The sequence below is a fragment of the Fusarium oxysporum genome, chromosome I, assembly GCF_013085055.1.
Source record: "Fusarium oxysporum Fo47 chromosome I, complete sequence".
NCBI lineage: Eukaryota > Fungi > Ascomycota > Sordariomycetes > Hypocreales > Nectriaceae > Fusarium > Fusarium oxysporum.
Genome location: NC_072840.1, coordinates 4,728,917 through 4,750,629, shown reverse-complemented (window position 1 = coordinate 4,750,629; position 21,713 = coordinate 4,728,917). Strand labels below are relative to the sequence as shown.

The 21,713-nt window shown below is 19.5% G+C and overlaps 1 protein-coding gene across 1 annotated transcript; it reads left to right on the top strand.

Moving 5' to 3' along the window:
* Positions 1-226: 226 nt before the first annotated feature.
* On the top strand, positions 227-1,198 carry FOBCDRAFT_212876 (uncharacterized protein). Its single transcript, XM_054702927.2, has one exon. The coding sequence runs from the start codon at positions 601-603 to the stop codon at positions 1,021-1,023; it is 423 nt and encodes a 140-aa protein (XP_054558902.1). The 5' UTR covers positions 227-600; the 3' UTR covers positions 1,024-1,198.
* The last annotated feature ends 20,515 nt before the right edge of the window (positions 1,199-21,713 follow it).

Genomic DNA, 21,713 nt, shown 5'->3' with positions numbered 1-21,713 from the left:
TAAGACTTAATATTAAGGTAATTATATTTTTGAATATAATATATAATACCTTATATTTTATTATATTAAAAATAAATACCTTATTATATTATCTTATTTTAATACCTTTAGTTTTACCTTATATATTATGGAATAGGTATTTTAACTTTTAAATTATAATATTAATATAAAAGTATATTCTATTGGAAGAGATAAATTACTAATTATAAAAGATTATTAATAATTACTAGATTTTATTTAAATATTATTTTTTTTTTTTTTTTTAAGTTTGCAAGTCAGCCTCAAAAGCTATATCCAAGCATCTCCAAAGTCTAATATAATTTAAACATTTCTTGCCCCTCAGCAGGCAAAGCTTCATTAAGTCAATATCATCATAGTTAGCTGCCTCAATTGCAGCCTGAACCTAGCTGCACATAACCCAGCTGGAGAGCCTTACTTGCTCTTCAGCTGGCCCCAATCTTCTTCCTGCAACCCACTTCAAAGGCCACTCTTTCGCCGACCCCTGCAGCACGCTTGAATCATCCACCGCGCTTCCACAGTAAGCGATCCGATCCGACTTCTGATCGCAACCGCTAACAGCATCATAGCTTCACTGTCACGATGCCTGTCAGAAGAAGCCTGCAGGCACCCGATCCCGACGGGTGTTATCTGACGAAAGGTCACAATGTGACCTGTAAAATCGAGCAAGCTATCAAGAAAGACGATCACGGCGAGCTTCGTGATATGGCGATGGAAATCGGAATAGACTGGGGAAAAGAGGATAATGCCGGCCGCGTTAGATTGGCAATCTTTGGTTGCGAGATCCTCCTGCTCTTATGGCCTCACCATCAGCTAATCGACAAAGGCTTCCTTAATCGCGAGATAGAGCTGCTTTGTAAGCTAGAAGGGAAGTTGCTCAGAGGGGTGAATCCAAGCCGGAGGGAAAGGGAATTCGTCAAGGCCCTTCGCGGCGGCTTGCACGATGAGTGGCTCAAGGCCATCCGGTGGCAGGCCAAGAAGGTACTGGAGAAGACTGAACCTTGATGACATACAGACCAGGCTGGTCATGGTCTTGGACCACGAGAGCGCGAAGACGAGGGGGACGGCGTACCGCGATGTCTGAGATGGAAGAGGGGTAATCGCGGGGTTCTGTGGGAAGAAAATGTATTGAGTTTTGTGTGAGTTCAGTTGCCTAAAGTCAAAGACCTGAAGTCGTGACGTCGGCGTCGGCGGCGTAAGGAGGGTCAAATGGGTCACGGGACACAGCACGTGACAGACTCAACGGATCAGCCAAACATCAGTGCACCATCAATATAAACAAGGGTATTTAAATATTATATTATCTATGGGTAATTGAAAAAAAAAGGAAATAATTATAATGATAATTATATTATTATTCTTAATTAGCCTTATATTCTTATCTTAATATATATCATTATAAGATCCTAGGGATATTCTTATAAAAATCCCGTATTTTAGATAATAACTTTATTAAGCTTTAGTTAGTATAATACTATTATATCTACTTAATTTTATAACTAATTACTTATAAAGCTTTTAAATATATTTAAAAGGGCTATTATTATTAAGAAAAAGCTACTTTCAATTTAATAATATATAACCTAGTCGTATTATAAGCTTAAAACATAAAATATATTATATTTAATTTTAAATATAATTTACTTATTATATATAAGAATTTATTTATAAAATACATATAATATCTTTTTTTCCCTTATTTTTAGCCTTATATAAGGCTGTTAATGTTTTAACTTTTCTATACAGCCTTAAATAATAAGACCCTTATAATAGGCTATTATAAAATTTAAAATTATATCAGGTTTATTTACCTTAATTGTATAATTATTACCTTTTTTTTTTCTTTTTTTTTTTCCCCTTACTATTAGCCTTATATAAGACTATTAAGCTTTTTAACTTTTCTATAAAGGCTTAAACAGTAAGATCCCTATAGTAGGCTATTATTATAGAATTTAAAATTATATAATGTTTATCTGCCTTAATAGCATAATTATTACCTTAACCAAGTAGTATTAATACTAGCTATAGGCCTACTCTTAGTAGTTAGGTTATCCTTTTTCCTTTATTCTATTTAAAGCAGTGTTAGGAATTAGTCAGACTATAGTCAAATCATGACTTAACTAATTAGTCACAGTGACTAGTTAGTCACTGACCAATTAGTCATTAGTCATTTTAAAAGTAACTATAGTCAAATCACTTAACTAGTTAGTTATAACTAATTAGTCATTAGTCACTTAACAAAGTGACTATAGTCAAATCAGTGATTTAACTATAGTCATATTAGTCAATTAGCCTAAAAACACTTAAAATAACTATATAAAGTCCTATATTACCTAAATAGGAAGTTAAGGACTATATATAGATTAGGTTTAGGAAGTATTATATAAAAGTATTTTTATTTTTATTTTAAGTCTTATATAGCTTTTAATATAAAATAAAGTAAATTTAAAGAATTTAAAGTGCTCTAATTAAAGCTCTTAAGTAACTTTATTCCTAAAATACCTATAAAAGTTCTATTTAAATAGCTAAAATTAGAAAAGAAATATTATACTATTTAGTATAAAATATAATATATAATAAAGGCTATATTACTTAGTAATCTATCTTAATAGGCTAAATAATTTACTTTTAATATCCTTTTACTTATTATATATAAAGTAGAATTACTAAAAAAGTAATATTTTTAAGCTATTTAATACTATTAGTAAATAAAAAGGCTATTATAGTATAGTAAAATATAGACTTTAGAATATATATATTTTATATACTTTTAACTATATAGCTTAATTTAATATAGGTATTTTAAAAATAAAGCTACTTAAGAGCTTTATTTAAAGCTTTTTAAATTCTTAAGAGTAATTTTATTTTATTTTAAAAGCTATATAAAACTTAAAATAATATAAAAACTATTTTTATATAGTAGTTTGTATATATAATTTATATATAATATTTAATATTATATATAAGTTATATAGGATTTAATATAGCTATTTTAATACTTTTAAGTTACTTAATTAATTTAACTATAAATTATAGTTAAATTAGTAGCTAAGTTAATTACCTTTTCTTAATAAGTATTATTAAATTAAAAAAATAAAAGCTTATAATTAAAAGTTCTTTAGCTTAATACTTTATATTTTTATATAATATTAAAGCTATTTAAAGTATAAAATAAAAAAGAAAGTATTATAATATACTATTTATAGTATATAATCTTATTTTAAAATTTATATATATTATATTAACTTTTATATATATTTATAGCCTTTTTAAAAGAAAAAGAAAAAATATTATATAAGGGGGAATTAAACCTATAACCTTAAGGAAAAAACTAACTCCTGCTTAAATAAACCGAAGTTCCTTTGAATAGGAGCTAGTATTTAGTATATTATTATTTTCTCTTATATAGTATACTCTATAGATATTATAATAGTTATTAAACTAAATTATAAGTAAATTATAACTTATAATATATAAGCTATTAAATTATTATTAAATTAAGTATAATTAATATAATTATTTTTTTTTAAAAAAAACCTTACTTAAAGTAATATTTTTAATTATATAATACTTTAATAAAGAATATATTAATAAGTATACTATATAAAATATATATATATATTATAAATTCTAAGTATATAATAAATTAATAATATATAATGCTACTTTAATTAATATATAAAGTTTATATAAATAACTTATTTAAATAATATAAACTTTTAAATTAATTTATTAAATAAATAAATTAAATAAATTAATATAAAATTACTTTTAAAATAAATAGAAAATACTATAAAGTAATTTCTAAATATATTATATATAAAAGAATATTATACTTTAACTTTTATATAAAAAGAAACTATAAAAAAAACTATATTAGTTAATTTTAAACTTATAACCTTTAAAAAAAAGCCTTTAATTTATCTTAAACCTACCTATTTAACTATTATATTAAAATTACCTCTTTATATTAATAAGGTATTAAAGGTTAAGATATATTAACTTATATACCTAAAGCTATTTAATTTAATATGTTTATATTAATTATATTATAATTATTTAAAACTTATTTATAAAAAGATATAATTTATTTCTTATTATATTATTATATAATTTATAAAATATATTTATAATTAATATTATATTAGTATATTTAACCTTAATTTAATAATTTATTTTTAAAAAAAGATTTATTTTAAGCTTTTAATTAGACTTATATAAAGTAGAACTTGTACTTTTAGTAATATCTTATTAACTATATAGCTATTTAAGAGATAAAAAGTACTATAATATACTATTACTTAGACTATATATAATAAACTATTTTAGAGTTAATATATTTAAATCTAATTTACTATTTTACTTTTAAGAATATATTTTACTTTTAGTCTTAATTAGATTTACTTTACTTTCATTTTTTCTGTCTTTTATATCTTTAGTAATAAAATACTTAAAATAGTAAAAAAAAAACTAATATATATTATTTTTAATAAAGAGTATTATAAAGGGCCTTACTTTTATTTTTATCTATTAAAATTAGTATTTCTTTAAGTTTTAAAATACTATATTTTACCCCTTTTTACCTCTTATTTATATATGCCGGTAGATAAATATACTTTATTTTTAAACTTAATTTTAACTAAATGACCTATTTTACTATTCTTTAATTTGCTTTTAAAAATAGAGTTTATAGAAGTATTATAAATTAAAATATTAAACTTTTAGTAGTTATAATATAATAAATAATTCTAAATCTATAAAAATATAGAGAATTTTTATTATTTTACTTAAATAAGAGAATAACTTTTATAGAATAAGAGTTTCTTTACTAATAGCTTTATATTAATTAATTTAGCTTATCTTTATTAATATTAACTAAAAACTATTTTATTAGGATTTTTCTTATATTATTTTAAAATAGCTTCTTTAATTTATAATAAATCTAAGTCTCTTATCTCTAAAAATAATACTATTAATTAGTCTTTTACTGATAAAAGTGTTATTTCTAAGGTTATAGATTTTATTTATAATAGACCTAATTCTTAACTTCCCCCTATAAAAGATAAGGTTTCTTGGATTTTTAAGAGTGGTATTTCTACTAAGGAATTACTTCCTATTAACCCTCTTACTAAAAGAAAAATGCAAATTAATTGCACTTTATAAGTCTTTTATTTTTATTTTATTTATTTATTTTAAAATAAATAATAAATATAATTATATATATAAATAAATAGCCTTTAACTAATATATTTATATATATAGGTGTAATAATAAAAAAATTGCTATTATTAAGGGATTTTAGACCTCTAATTCTTTATAATATTTAAAAAATAAATATACTAATAAATATATAAATAAAGGAAAAAATAAAGAAAGTAAGTTTATTTATATTTTTTTAATGTATTTATTATATAATATATATTAAGTTATAAAATAGCTATTAACTTACCTATGGATTAATATATAAAAAAAACGAAATCTAGCCTATCTTTTACCTTAGAAGGGGCTATTAAAAAGATTTTATATTTTCTTATTTAAAATAACCTGTCTTTTTCTTCTTTAGAGAGTAAATCCTTTAGGGATTAATTATCTTATTTTTATCTATAAGTAAATATTTTTATTATTATATTTTTTAAAGGCTAATTAATTTATCTTAAGAAATCCCCCTATTATAAATCGAAAAAACCTATAAATCTATTTAACGAAATACTATAATAAGTGCCTTATTATCCTTAATAATGAGTTTAAAGTATATATTTCCTCTTTTGGGACTTTTTCCCTTACTTTCGATATTTAGACTTCTTTAGCAAATAAATCCTATTTAGGGGCTATAATTTCCTATTTAACACCTAATTTTAAGCCTATTTATCGACTTATTAGTAAGTACTTTTTCGTATTATATAAGTATTCATTTTATTTATTTATTAATTAATTAATTAATTAAATATAGCTTTATAAGAGCTTTTTAAAGCTTATACTGGCTTCTACATTCAATAATAACTCTCATAATCCTTATGACCTTATTTTAGAATTAATTTTTATTTACTTTTTAGGTAAGCTTATTCTTTACTATTTTAATATATATATATATATCTGTATATATATATATTTACTAATATTTATTTTATTTATAGTATTACCTGAGATCATACATCTAAAAATACTTATTTTTTAAAGTCTTATTTAGTTATATATAAAAGTAATACTAAAAAAGAATTTAAGAATAATATTAGATATATTAGTTATATTCTTAATCTTATTGTATAAGATATTCTTAAAGGCTATTTAGCCTCTGAAAAACTAATTTATTTCTATGTAATTATATTAATTCTATTAATAAGGGGGAAAATCCAGAAGAAAATGAAATAGAAGAAGAATTTTTAAGTAAGTCCTCTTTTTATTTATTTATATATATATTATATATATATTATAAGGATTTATATTAATTTAAATAGGTATTATTAGGTATTTACGGCAAAGTATAACTTTAATTAAATATATGTAAGAAATTAGGACCTTTTTTCAGGAATGAATTTAGACCTGTAAAAAAGAAAGTACTTTACCTTCTAATTTTAATAAGATTATTATTCCTCTTAGTATATATTTTCTTCTTCTTTAAATTTTTTATTAGTATTTTTATTATATATATTCTCTTATTTTATATAGTAATTTAAATTATACTAATCTAAATATATAGATAATCCTACTAGATAGAATTCGACTTATAATATAATAAATATAGCTTTAACTTTACAAAAGCCTATTAATTATATTATATGAAATTTATCTAGTACTAAAATTTAGTAAATAAGACTAATTAGTCCCGATTAGGAAGCTTTAACCTACTTAAATAGCATTTTTTCCTTATTTATTAAGGCCTTAACTAAATTATAAGGAGAGGTTTATATTATAATTTCTTTAGGTCTTCTTTAAATTTATTAGCTATTTAAAAATCTATTTTCCTTAACATAGTCTTTTTAGGAGAAATTTAAAGAAATTTTAATAAGTCTTTTACCTATATATTATAAAGTTTTTATATTAAGTTATTTTAAAGATATTTATTAAGGCTATAGATATTAGATTAAAAAAACTATAAAAATACTTTCTTTTATAATTAAATATAATAAATTTAGAGGATTATTAGTAAGTTATTATTTCTATTTTATTATAATTTATTTATTTATTATAACTTATTTATATTAATAAAAATAGGGTTTTTATTTTATCTATGATTTTAGATCCTAGATTTAAGTTATAGTATTTTAAATAGGGCGGTCTTTTTCATTATTATCCTACTATTAAGGATAATATTAAGGATATTTTTATTAGGGAATTTAAAAGGTAAGTTCTTTATTTTTTATTATATTTAACCTTATTATATTTATTATATATAAATACTAATATAAATATAGTATGAATTTGAGTGTAAAACCACTATTAGGGCACCTGAAGGCTTATTAGATAAGCTTTAAAATCCTTAATTTATAAGGAATAATAAAGAAAATACTTTAGATTCTAATTTAGATTAGGATTTATATCTTAGCTTTACTTCTGAAGTTAAGGAATATAAGCTATATTTAAAAGAGTAAAATTATTACCTAAAAGTTAGTATTATATTATTTTTTATCTCTTTATAAGGATTTTTTTATTAAATTTATATATTAGAAAAACTCTTATATATAGTAGAAAGAAACTACTATTAATTTCCTATCTTAGCTATTTTAGCTAGAAGATATTTAGCTATTTTAGCTACTTCTGCCTCTATTAAGAGGATATATTCCCTTTGTGGTAATATTATTATGAAAAAAAGAAATAGAATTAGGTTAGAAATAATTAAAAAACTAGTTTTATATAAAAGCTAGCAAATTTAGGATATTAATTCCTTAAATAAGGAATTAAATAATAAGTCAGAAGAAGAAAAGGCAGAAAATAATATTATTAGTTAATTAGCTAAAAAGGATATTTAATTTGAGCGTTAGATAGAGGATATTATTAAAAATAAAGGAAATAAAGAAGAAAGTGAGGATAATAGTAAAGAAAGGGTTAAAATTAAAGTTAGTAATAATATAGAATCTTCTTTTTAATTAGTATTATTTTTCTATATTAATTATACTACTTTTTATAACTTTATACTTATATTTATACTAAATAGTATATTATACTATTTTTTTAACTTTATATATACTATAAATACTTTTAAAATAAATTAAATAAAACTAAAATATAATAAGGAACCTAATTAGACTAAGTTAAGATCTTAAAATCTTAGAATAAGAATATTAAATTAGGGTTAAAAGCTATAAATAAATAGGTATAGGTAACTTATAATATATATTAAATAGTATAGTATAGTGTTTTTCTTACCTTATATATACTTTAAATAGTCTTTAAATAAATTAAATAAGATTAAAATATAGTAGGTAACCTAATTAGATTAAGTTAGGATCTTAAAATCTTAAAATAAGAATATTAGATTAGGGTTAAAAGCTATAAATATATATGTATAAGTAACTTATAATATATACTAAATAGTATAATATAGTATTTTTCTTACCCTATATATACCTTAAATAATCTTTAAATAAATTATATAAAATTAAAATATATTAAATAACCTAATTAGATTAAGTTAAGATCTTAAAATCTTTAACTTTAATTTTTTATATAAAATTAAAGATTTTTATTAAAGAGTATTATATATAATATAAAGCTTAAATTATTATATAGTATTTACTTAAAATTATAGTTTATATATAATAGACCTAATAGTATAAATATAATATAACTTCTTATTAAAGTAAATTTATATTAAATATAAGATTTAAACTATTATTCTATAAAATGACTAAAATGACTATAGTTAAATCAGTGATTTAACTAATTAGTTATTAGTTATTTTAAAAGTGACTATAGTTAAATCAATTAAATAATTAGTTATAACTAACTAGTCACTAGTCAGTTTAAAAGTGACTATAGTCAAATCAAATAACTAATTAGTTATGACTAATTAGTGATTTGACTAGTTAGTTAAATCAAAGTGACTAATTAGTCAGTGACTAATTCCTAACACTAATTTAAAATACTAGTCTTTAAATAACCTTTAAAATATACTATACCTAGCCTATTTATTATACTTTAAGTATATTCCCTAAACTAACTTCTTATTATACTTATTAATATTAATTATAACTACTAATATAATACTATATAATATCCAGCAGCCTAATTAAGGCTATTATATAATTAATTATAATCTTATTAATATAATTAGACTAATACTAAAGTAAGCTAAAGGGAAAAATTATTATATATTATATAAGATAGTTAAAATTATTAGGATAAACTTCTATTTAAAAGGTAAATTAAGCCTAATTAAAATAGTTATTTTTAAATATAGCCTAATTAGCTTAATTAGTTTTATAAATTCAAAATACCTAGGTACTATAATATCCTTAACCTAATTTACTAGAAAGCTATTTAGATAAAAGAAGCTAAAAGAAGCCTTATAATAAGACTAGTCTCTTAAGGTAGAAGAGGTAGTTTTCCATATTATATTTATAGGCCTAAACTTAGCCTAATATAAAGAGTGGCTTAAGAATATAATTATTAAGGCTAAATAGGTGTTTTATATCCTTATTCTATATACAAGTAAAAATAAATATAAGGTAAAGGCAGGGTTTAGAAATTTAAAGGAATTAGGTTAACTTTTATATAAGTTAGTTAATAAAAGTTAAATTAACCTAAAGTTATAACCCTTTTAATTAAATATATATAATATAGTATATAATTAATTAACCTTGCATATAAGACTAGATCTTGTAAAATTTGTAAAAAAGCAGTAGTTTAAACTAGGGTAATTATTACCTTAACTAGGTAGTATTAATACTAGCTCTTAGCAGTTTAAATACCTTTTTTTCTTTATCTTACCTAAAGGATATACTTAATTTATTTATTATACTTCTACTTAAAGGTTAGTTAAACTATTACTTTTCTATTCATTTTATTAAATTTATTCTTATATATTAAGTTAATTAATTATATATTATATTATTTATACTGAATTAATAAAGGTTAACTTAACTTTTACTAACTAACTTATATAAGAGTTAACTTAATTCTTTTATAAAACCCTGCCTTTATCTTATATTTATCTTAAAATACTATATATATACTTTCTTAGCTTTACTCTTATAATTTTAAACTCTAACTAGCCTCTTACCTTCATATAAAAAGCAGGATATAAAATACCTATTTAGCCTTAATAATTATATTATTAAATTACTCTTTATACTAGACAAAGTTTAAGCCTATAAATCTAATAAGAAAAGCTACCTCTTTTATTAAACCTAACTTAGATTATCTATTTTTAGTATTTTATACTCTATGATATATTACCTTTCTTCTTAGAGATATTACCTTAGGCTGATCCTATTTAAGACTTTAACTTATTATATAAGCGGCTTATACTAATTCCTGGGTTTATTTAAGCTAAACCCCTTATAGGATTATATAATCCCTCTTAATTATGTAATACCTTTAGTTTAATATATCCCCTTAGAGTAGAAATATTTTAATACTTTAACTCCTTAAAAATCCTCTTTTAAAATTTATGTATAATTTACTATAAGTCTTTTAAGGTTAATCTTATTATATCTTATTATTTTATATCCTCTTATTATATTTTAACTTGTTTTTATACTTTTAATAGGTAAATTATAAATTAGGCTATTATATTATATTAATAATAAATAGATCTTATAAATAATAAATAGATTATATAATTAAACTAAATGATAGGCATCTAAATTTTAAGATATAAAAGCCTTTTTTTCTTATTAAATTTAAATTCTTTTTTCTTTAAGTATTAATATTATATTTAATATATGTTTTTCTTCTTACTTATTTAATTATTATTTGAGGCTTTATTTATTATTTTTAAAATATATTTATTAATTATTATTTCTTATAGAATTTAATATATATTTTTAAGTTTCGTTTATATTATTTCTTATATTATTATTATTATATTATATATATATTTATTATTTAAAATATTTATCTAAAGCGTATTAATTTCTTTTTAAATAGTAAATCTTTTTTATATAACCCTTTTATTTCTTAATAAGTTATTTACTTTTTATAAGCTTTAAATTATTACATTGATTTATTAATATATATTTAGTAAAAAAGATATTTCCCCTTGCTTATCTTAGGCTAAGGTTTATTATATTAAGTAGAAGGTATAGGTTATTACTATTAATATAATAACCTAGTTTAAACTACGGCTTTTTTACTAATTTTACTAGATCTATTCTTATATATAAGGTCAATTAGTTATATACTATACCATATGCATTTAAATAATAGAGCTAGTTATGATTTTAGGTTAATTTAATTTTCGCTAACTAACTTATATAAAAGTTAATCTAATTTATTTAATTCTGACTTTAATAGAATTTCTAAACCTTGCCTTTACCTCGCGTTTATCTCAGAATGCTATGCATAAACTTCTTGCCCTTACCGGTCTGATTATATTAATTATATTGTCGTTGGTTATGTAATAGCCCTAATTAGGCTATAGGCTATTATACATAGGCATTATGTTAGTAATTAATATCAGTAAGTGTGATTAGAAGTTAGTTTGGGGAATGTATTTAAAGTGTAATAGATAGGCTAGGCGTGGTATTCCTTTGGGTAGGATAAAGGAAGAAGGGTAACCTAACTGCTAAGAGCTGGTATTAATACTGCCTAATTAAGGTAATAATTGCGCTATTAAGGCAGATAAACCTTATATAATTTTAAATTCTATAATAATAGCCTACTATAAGGGTCTTACCATTTAAGCCTTTATAAAAAAGTTATAAAGCTTAATGCCCTTATATAAGGTTAATAATAAGGGAAAAAGAATTAATATAATAAATAAAAAATTAAAAAAAACTTATATTTTATTATTTTATTTTAAGCTATAATTTAATATTTTAATTTTCTTAGTAATATTAAGTAGTATTAAGTCTTATACTTAGCCTGCCTTTATAGTATTATTATTAGTTAAAGTATTAAGAAGTATTAGGTTAAGTTAAATACTGTATATTATAAGTATTATAATTTAATACCTTATATAAATATTATATATTATATCTTTAAGTTATATTTAGTTAATTTAAATTATATAGCCTTATTACTATCCTTCTTATTACCCTCTTTTTCTTAGATTATATTTAATAAGATAAGTATCTTATCTAAAAATCTATAAGTATTTTCTATAGCTTATTTTCTTATTTTAAATTATATTAATATTTTAAGGACTTCAGGAGCAGAATAAATATTATCTTATAGCTAAAGTTATTTTAAAGGGTATACTTAGGGGTAATTTCCTCTTATTTTATAACCCCTGCTTTACTTAGGAAGGTATATTTTCTCTTTTTATATTATAATCAGTAGTTTTTATTTTCTATATATAAAGAAAAGTCTTATCCTCTATGCTTATTTTTACTTATTTTAAATTTAATTCTTTCTTATTATTTACCTCCTGAAGTAAATATATTATTATAAATTCTAAGGTATATAATATATAAACAAAACTTCCCTTATTTATATTAATAATAAACTAATACTTAGCTAATCCATTAAGTATATTATATATTATATCTTATAACCTATTTAACCCTCTTTATATTACTAATACTAATATTATAACTTTAGGTCTTTAACTTTAAGTAATTCAACTTATATAAAACTTAATATATTTTCTTTTCAAACCCTATAATTACATCTCTTTTATCCTAGATATTATAATATACTATCCCTCTTATCTTAATTATATTATAATTTGAAATTATGATTAGCCTAATCTTTACAAGTTATTAATCTCCTTTAATACAAGTAATACCTTTATTACCTACTTCTTAGTATTATAAAGCTACTTATTATATAAATTACCTAAATAAAGTTTCTTTAAGAACTTATTCTGCCTCTTTTATAGGTAGTTATTATTTAATATCTATTTAAGAGTCTTAAGGCTTTTTATCTTAATATTAAGGAAAGCCTTATTAATTTAAGAAATATAAAAATATAACTATATAAGCTAAAAGACCTTATGGCTAAAAAAGGCTAGCCTAATATAAATAATATTATCTTTAATTATTTAAATTCCTTTAATTTTAGTAATTATTATATAAAGCATATTATAATTACTTTATTTAATACTCAAGAGAGCTATTTTAATTATTTCAATTATATTATAATCTTCTATTAAGTAGGGCTTATTAGGCCTAGGTAATTATAGGCTTCTTTAGATAATAGGCATTATAATAAGGCAGCTATAATACTATTAGCAGTTGCGATTAAAAGGTACAGGAGAAGTTAGATTAGATTACTTACTATAGAAGCATAGTAGATAATTTAAGCGTAATATCTACAGGGGTTAGCAAGAAAATAGCCTTTAAAGTAGGTTATAGGAAGAAGATTAGGGCTAGCTAAAAATAAGGCTTTCTAGCTAGGTTATATATAGCTAGGTTTAGGCTATAATTAAGGCAGCTAATTTTAATAATATTAACTTAATAAAGCTTTACCTGCTAAGAGGTAAAAAATATTTAAATTATATTAGATTTTAGAGATATTTAAATATACCTTTTAAGGCTAACTTATAAATTTCAAAAAAAAAAATATAAATAAAACTGAAAGTGCTTTTTATAATATTAAAACATATTATATATTTGAAATAAACTTAAAGAGTAAAAATATTAATTTTATATTTTTAATAATTATATATTATATTAAGAGTTATAAAATATAAAAATATAATTTATTTTATGCTTATATAATTTGTTTTACTTTTTTATATCTTATTAAAAGAGATTTTATATTTACGATAATCTTAAAAAGTAAAGATATTAACCTTAGATCTTAATATTAGGTCTTTAATGCCTATATATTTAAATCTTAGTAGTTTTATCATATTATAGTTAGAATTTATTTTAAGATATAAAGTAGTAAACTACTAAAAAAAGCCTTATTACTTAAATATCTAAGTTATTTAGTATTTCTATAAGTAATCTTTTAATAACATTTATATCTTAATATCTTTATATTTAATCTTAAATATTGATAGGCCTAAATAGCTTATAATTCTCTTTTAATTTCTGCCCTTATAGTGCCTTTATAAGCCTATTTATAATTAGTTTAAAGCTTATTTTATAGCTTAGGAATATTATTTCCTTTTAAATATATTTTTATAATTAATAATTATAAGTATTTATATATTAAAGTTTAAATTTTAGCTTTTATAGAGGATTCTTTAAAAGATAAATTATCTATTAATTATTACTTATAAGATATAAATTAATATTTTATAACTTATTATATAAGCTTTAAACTAATCTTTATTAAAATAAATCTTTTTTTATAGCTTATAAGAGTATAAGTAGTTTTATTTTAGTTATTAAGTTAATTATTATATTTTATTTATTTAGTTATTATTTTATAAGTCTTTTATAAATCTTTATTATATATCTTTATAAGCTTTTTCTATTAAGGGTATTATTAATAAATAAGATATTATTATATATTATAAAACTTCTTTTAAGATTAGATTATAAATTATAATAATATATTATATATAAGTACTTAAGAATATAATTAACTACTTTTTTATATTTCTTACTTAAATTATTTATAAATTAGGCTAATTATAACCTAATAAAAATAATATCTAATTAACTTATAATACTTATATAAAGAATTAATTTAATTATTTTCTTATATTAATTTATTATATATTAATTTACTTTTCCTTAGTTTAAAAAGAGTTTATTTTTAATTTATTAAAGAGCTATTTTGGATATTTATAATATATACTTTATATATCTTCTTAAGATATATTATTTACGTAATTCAAATAGTTTTTAAGATATAATTTTAAATAGCTTTTATCCTAAGGAATTATTATAATTTATTCCTCTTAGTTAACTTATATTTCTCTTAAAGAGATTTTATAAGTTATAAAATAGTTTTTTTATTCTTTTTCTTAAATATCATAATTATATTATTTATATAAAAGAAAATTATTAAGTTATCTCTCTAGTAGTTATAACTCTTATTTTTTATTAATATAAATTCTAGTATTTAAAGTATATTTTTAAGCTTTATTAATACGTAATAATCATATCCCTCCCGGAGAGCAGGTCACAGTTAATCCGGGTCTTGGTGTTTATCCTATAATACTAAGACCTACTCTAGAATTAATCCCTTAGACCTTTCTAAATACCCTTATATATATATATACCTATAAATTATTATTAGATAATAGTAATTATAAAAGATCTTTAGTGCCTAACTATTTATAATTAGTATTATTATTACCTTTTAGTAACCTGTAAGCCCTCTAAAGGATTATTAATGCCTTTAATATTATTAACCTATCTCTTAATAACCTTAATTATAATTACTTATATAAGTACTATTAAAAATATTATTAATCCTATAATTTATATCTAAATTATTAGTTATTTAATCTCTATAGAAGTATTTAAGTAAGAGAGTAAGTATTATATATATATATACCTATAATCCTTAATCCTTATACTTATATAATAGTTATAAGTATTTTGTATTTTTTAACTATTTTTGCCTTTTTAATTTGAATTTAAACCTATAACCTTTTATTTTTTTAGTATTTAGCTAAGAAAAATATATCCTATCTTATATTAAAGCTAGTATATATATATTATAGTTATCTCTATTTATATATTCTTTTATAAAATTACTTATATCTTGATAATAACTTTACTTTTATTTATTTCATATTAAAACTATTACTAATAATTATAAAAAAAAGGCCCTTAGTTATATTTACTTAGAGATACTACTTAGTAGTAAATATTTCCTAGGAAACTCTAAGTAGGATAAGTCTATTAGCTATTTAATATTTATAAATAAGACCTTCTAAGTAATACCCTAGGATAAAACTAAGACTAAAAGATATAAAATACCATAAGTTAAGTAATATAGTTTTCTCTATAAAGGTAATAACCCCCTTATAACTATTAGATAGGAAAGAGCTATTATCTTATTAAATTATTATATTATTAATAGTATATATTATTTATATTACTTAATAAGATTATTATACTTATAAGTTATATATTTTTACCATTTAAAGCTATATAAGCCCTTAAGTAGTATATTAATCCAATTATACCTAGTATATTATATAAGAAGATTAGTTTTAAAGCTATTATAATTATATTTTTACTATAATAATATAATCTAATTATAAGGATAAATAAGATAATCTCCTAGGTTAATAATGTAATAATTCTTTTATAAATAATTAATAATAATAAATTAATTAGTATTTTTATAATTATGGTTAGTAATAATACTCTAATTTACTATAATATCTTATTACTTAATGCCTTACTAGCTATTCTAATTTTATATTATAATATAATAATAAATCTAAAGAAAATAAATTAAACTCTTTATTATAATAATTACAATAACTAATTAGATAATATTTTATTCTTTATAATCTAAGAAAATAAGAGGAAGAAGTTATTAAGTAAATTAAATAAAATAAGTTTATACTTATATAAGGTATATATTTCTATTAAGTAATCGAAAAGTAGTATCTTATTAAAGCTCTTATTATACTTACTATCTAGGATAGTAATATAACTAATATTATATAGTAAATATTATCTTATTAGATCTTTTAATTCTTAATTATAAATAAGCTTATAAAGTATCCTTATATTAAAATTTTATATCTTAAGTTTCTTCCTTAGTAGTAAGAAAAGATATAAAAGATATATAAATACTATAAGTATAATAAATATAATTGAGCTAAGCTAATTATAGCTTATTATTTAAATAAAAAAGCTACTTTAGAAGTATAATTAACTAGACTATTAGTACCTTAGGATAATCTATCTAAGGGATTTAATAATAATAATTCCTTATAGTAATAATAAGAGATTACTATTAATATTATATAATTAATAGTTAATAATATTAATAAGAAGATCTAAAAGGAGATACTTAGTATTTTTTAATCCTAATAGCCTTAATAATAAGGATTATTAAGGTCTTATTATTATAAGTTTAGGTAAGAGTATTTATATAAATATTTTTATATTTTATAAATCTTTCTTTATATCTAAGTATTTTAGTAAGTTTAATCTCATAGATTATTATATTAGAATACTTATCATAAAAATAAGTACGTAGCTAATATCTAAGCTAGATAATACTAATTATAATTAACTTCTTAATCTTCCTATTATTAAATTTAATTAAAAGCTTCTTAAATAATTTAAATATCCTAATATAGAGATCCTAGATAAGCTTTATTAAACTTAATATACTCCTTAACTTATTTGTTATAGTATTATACTTACTTAATAGGCCTAGTAGAAAGCCAGGTTAGCTAAGTAAGTTAGATTTAATAAGAATTATATTATTATTATTATATTATTTAATTAAATTAATATTAAGATTTAATAGTTCCTTAAATATCTTAAATATATTATATTATTAGTAATATTTATTAAGTAATATAAGTAATACTAAATTATAATTAAGTATTATTATTATTATTTTAATTAAGGCAATAAAGATAAATATTAATATAAATCTAATAGCTACTTCAGTAAAAATAAGGGCAGTTAATTTAATCAATATTCTTATAAAAAGCACTTTAGCTCTAAGTAATAAGATTATTATAATAAATTAAAGTAAGATAACTAATATTACAATAACTAATTATTATAATTATATATAAAAGATAAGAAGGGTAATAATAAGTAAGATAATTATTATTATAGTAAAGACTAAGATTATTATTCTTACTCTTATAATAATAACTATATTTATTAAGATATTAATAACGAGAAGAAAGTATATTTTAAGTAAAAGTATCTTATTATAGAAAGAAAAAAAGAATTTAAAATAAATAGAGCTAATACTAGTAATAATAATAATAAGAGTACCTATTATATTTATTATCTTCTTAATAAGTATACTTTAATTATATAATAAGTAATATAATACTAGTAGATATTATAAAAGATTTTCCTTAGAGTATTTACTATTAGATCTTTCCTAGTAGAGCTATATTATAGGAATATAAGGCCTTTAGGTCTTATATTAGCCTTATATAATTAGTAAGTAAGTAAGTACCTATTAAGTTTAAGTATTATGTCTATTATTATAAAGACCTCTTATTTTATAATAAGCTTTATTAATATTTAAAGTCTAAATACTCTAAAAAGTTTTTAATTTAAGAGGTTACTTTTTAGGTTAATAATATAATTATACTTATAAAATATATCTTTATATATATTTACTACTAACTGCAGGTTTATAAGATTAATAATAATTATACATATCTTAAGTTTAATATTATAAGCTCTCTAGGAGGAGAGATAGTTTCTATTTATATTAATACTAGGTATAAAAAACTAATTATTCTAAGAGAAGAATTATAAATTCTTAAATATATTATTAAAAAGAAGGCATTTATTTTTATCTAGGAAGTAAATAATAAGATAGGTAAATTATATAATAAATAGGTAACTTTTACCTTTTATATTAATAGTATTTATTAAGATACATTAAATACTAGCTATATAGAATTTAATTATAAAACTTAGATCTAAAATAAAATACTACCCTTATCTCTAAAAGCTTTACTTAGGAATAAATAAATAGTATTATATAGTATTAATATTATAATAACTAATAAATATTTATATTATATAAGTCTTAATAAACTTTTTATTATTTTTATTATTTCTTAGCTTTCTCAGAAAGTTAATTAATAAGTAATAATAGCCTAACTAATAACTATCCTAGTAAGATAAATATATCTTATCCTAATAATATAAAAAGAGGTCCCTAAAGGAAGAATATTTATATTTAATAGCTATATTAATAAGGCTTTTTATACTTTTATTAACTTAATTACTACTCTAGGAGTTATAATTATTAATAATACTAATAAAGATATTATATATTAAAGAAAGTATAAACTAGGGAGTATTACGAAATATAAAGAAAATTAAATATACTTCTTTAATACCTAGAAAGCTATTAGTTTAGCCCTAATAGTTATAATTAAATTAATATCTATTAGTATATTAGAAGGGACTATTAGAAGTATAAGATAAGTTATAATCTTATTAGAGATTAACTTAACTCCTAAGATTAGTATAATAGTTATTAGATAAATTATTTCTTAAACTATAAATAACCCCTTAATATCTATCCCTAAGGTAATCCTTATAAGGGCTATTATAGACCTAATATAAAACCTGGGGAGTATAATTTTAACTAATATTAAGGACTTAGAGTTATTATATAAATAGTAAAAAAGAAATAAGAAGAAATAGCTATTTTTAAAGATTAAGGAGCTTCTTAGCTTATAATTATTAAAAAAGGATATAATTAATCTAGCCTCCCCTATTAATAAAAAGCTAGAGCTAATTATCTATAAGTTACTTCTAGAATTATCTTATATATTATACTAGGTATATATTTAAAGATAATTAAATCTCCTTAAGATTAAGACCTAAGATAGAATTTATATCTATAATAATAATTCTAGATTTATAAGAAAGGCTTAAGACCTATATACTAAGTATATTACCTTATAGATAAACTTAGGCCTTATTTATATTCTAGAGGATAAATTAATAATAATACCTCTTATTAATAATTAATATAAGCAGAGAGTTACTTAGAGATTATATGCCTATAATCTTAAGGACTATAATCTTATTAATTAAATCTTTAATAAGTTTTATAATTAGAAGTAAATAAAATAGGTTATAAAACTAATACTATTTATAGCTTTAGTTTTTATTATCTAAAGAATTATAAATAAGAAACCTAAAATATAGGCTATAATTAATTTAAGAGCTTTAAATAAAGTTATAATACCTAATAGCTATTTATTACCTAAATAAGAAGATATTATTATAGCCTTATAAGATATAACTTATAATTAATATATTATTTTCTTTTTTTAATCTAAAGTTATATTAAAATATTAAGATAGATTTATAATTACTAGTTATTAAAGGCTAGAGAGATTTATAGTTACTCTTATAGGCTTTTATAACTCTCTTATTTATACATAATAATATAAAAATAGACTTTTATATTTATATTATAGCTTTTATTATGCCTTTATTAATAATATTATAATCTTTTCTAAGTCTATTAAAGAATATACTTAATATATTAATATACTCTTTAGACCTTTTGTCTTTAAGAACTTATTAATTTTATTAATAAATAGCTAAATAGGCTATCTAAGTACTTAAGTATTACGATTTTACATTAATACCCTTAGGCTATTAATAATAATAAAGTAAGTTATTACTTTTATTAAGTTATAATTTTTATAATAACTTATAGCTCTTAAATAGTATATTAAAGTAATAAGATATATTTAATATCTTATTTTATATTATATAAAGACTATAAAGTTGTTATAAAAATATAAAGTTATCCTATTAGTAGAAAGAAGAAAGAATAATAAAATTACTAATAGTAATATGAAAAAGAGAAAGTTATATACTAAGATAATATATTATAATCCTATATTAGCAGAGAAGATTATATTTTAAATAATCTAAGAGTAAATTACCTCTAGGAAAGGATTAGTTTATCTTAGTCTAAAAAAGTATTTTTTTCTTTAGCTTAATATTAGTATTTAATAAGACTTTAAAGCTATATTATATATAAAAGATAAATATTTTTAAAAGGAAGGTATTTATATCCTCTTAAATATTATTATACCTATTTGCTTTATTGATAAGATTTTAAGAATAATAGAAATAAGATATAAACTAATAAAGCTAGAGATAATAATACTAATCTAGGTAATAAAAAGGCTTAAGGCATATATTAGATCTTTTTAAGGTTCTCTTATTATATTTATAAATTACTTAGTAATAAAGCAAATTATTAAGAAATAATATTAAATATAATAGGCACTAATTATATCAACTAGTAACTTATTAATATATTTATCTATCTTTTAGAATATAAGTTAAATATTTTTTATATTCCTAGAAAAAAGAACTTTATACCTCATACCCTTAGTTATTTAAAGGCTTTAAAGACTAATAGAAATATATATAGATTTTACCTTAATTATATAATATTATATAATATATGTATATATATAAAGTTACTAATATCTAAGGAGATAAAAAATAGATTTATTTAAGGTTATATTAATAACACTAAGTATCTACCTATCTTTAAGATAATTCTTAATACTAGTAATAAGCCTATCAATATTAATTAATTAAATAGTAAAAGTACTATATCTACTTTAAAGTATAATATATTATTTACCTTAAAGGATAGATTAATATATTATAAGTAGACTAATAGATATCTTTAAAAATATATTTTATATTTTATAATTAATAAAATCCTAAAGATAATATATAAAGATTAGAATTCTCTTAGGACTAAGAGACTAATAAGGGAATTATTAGGCCTCTTAATTTATAATCTTATTATAAGGATCTAAAAGCATATTTATAGCTATAAGATATATTATTTAGGATAAATAGATTATTAATAGAGAATTAGTATTTATATACTAATTTATCCTCTTACTACTTCTATATATATTATTATAATTAGTTTTATTATTAATCTCCTTTTTATCTCTT

Bases quoted from the DNA above. Each gene is read 5' to 3' on its own strand.
- FOBCDRAFT_212876 (XM_054702927.2), top strand. From the start codon at position 601: ATGCCTGTCAGAAGAAGCCTGCAGGCACCCGATCCCGACGGGTGTTAT.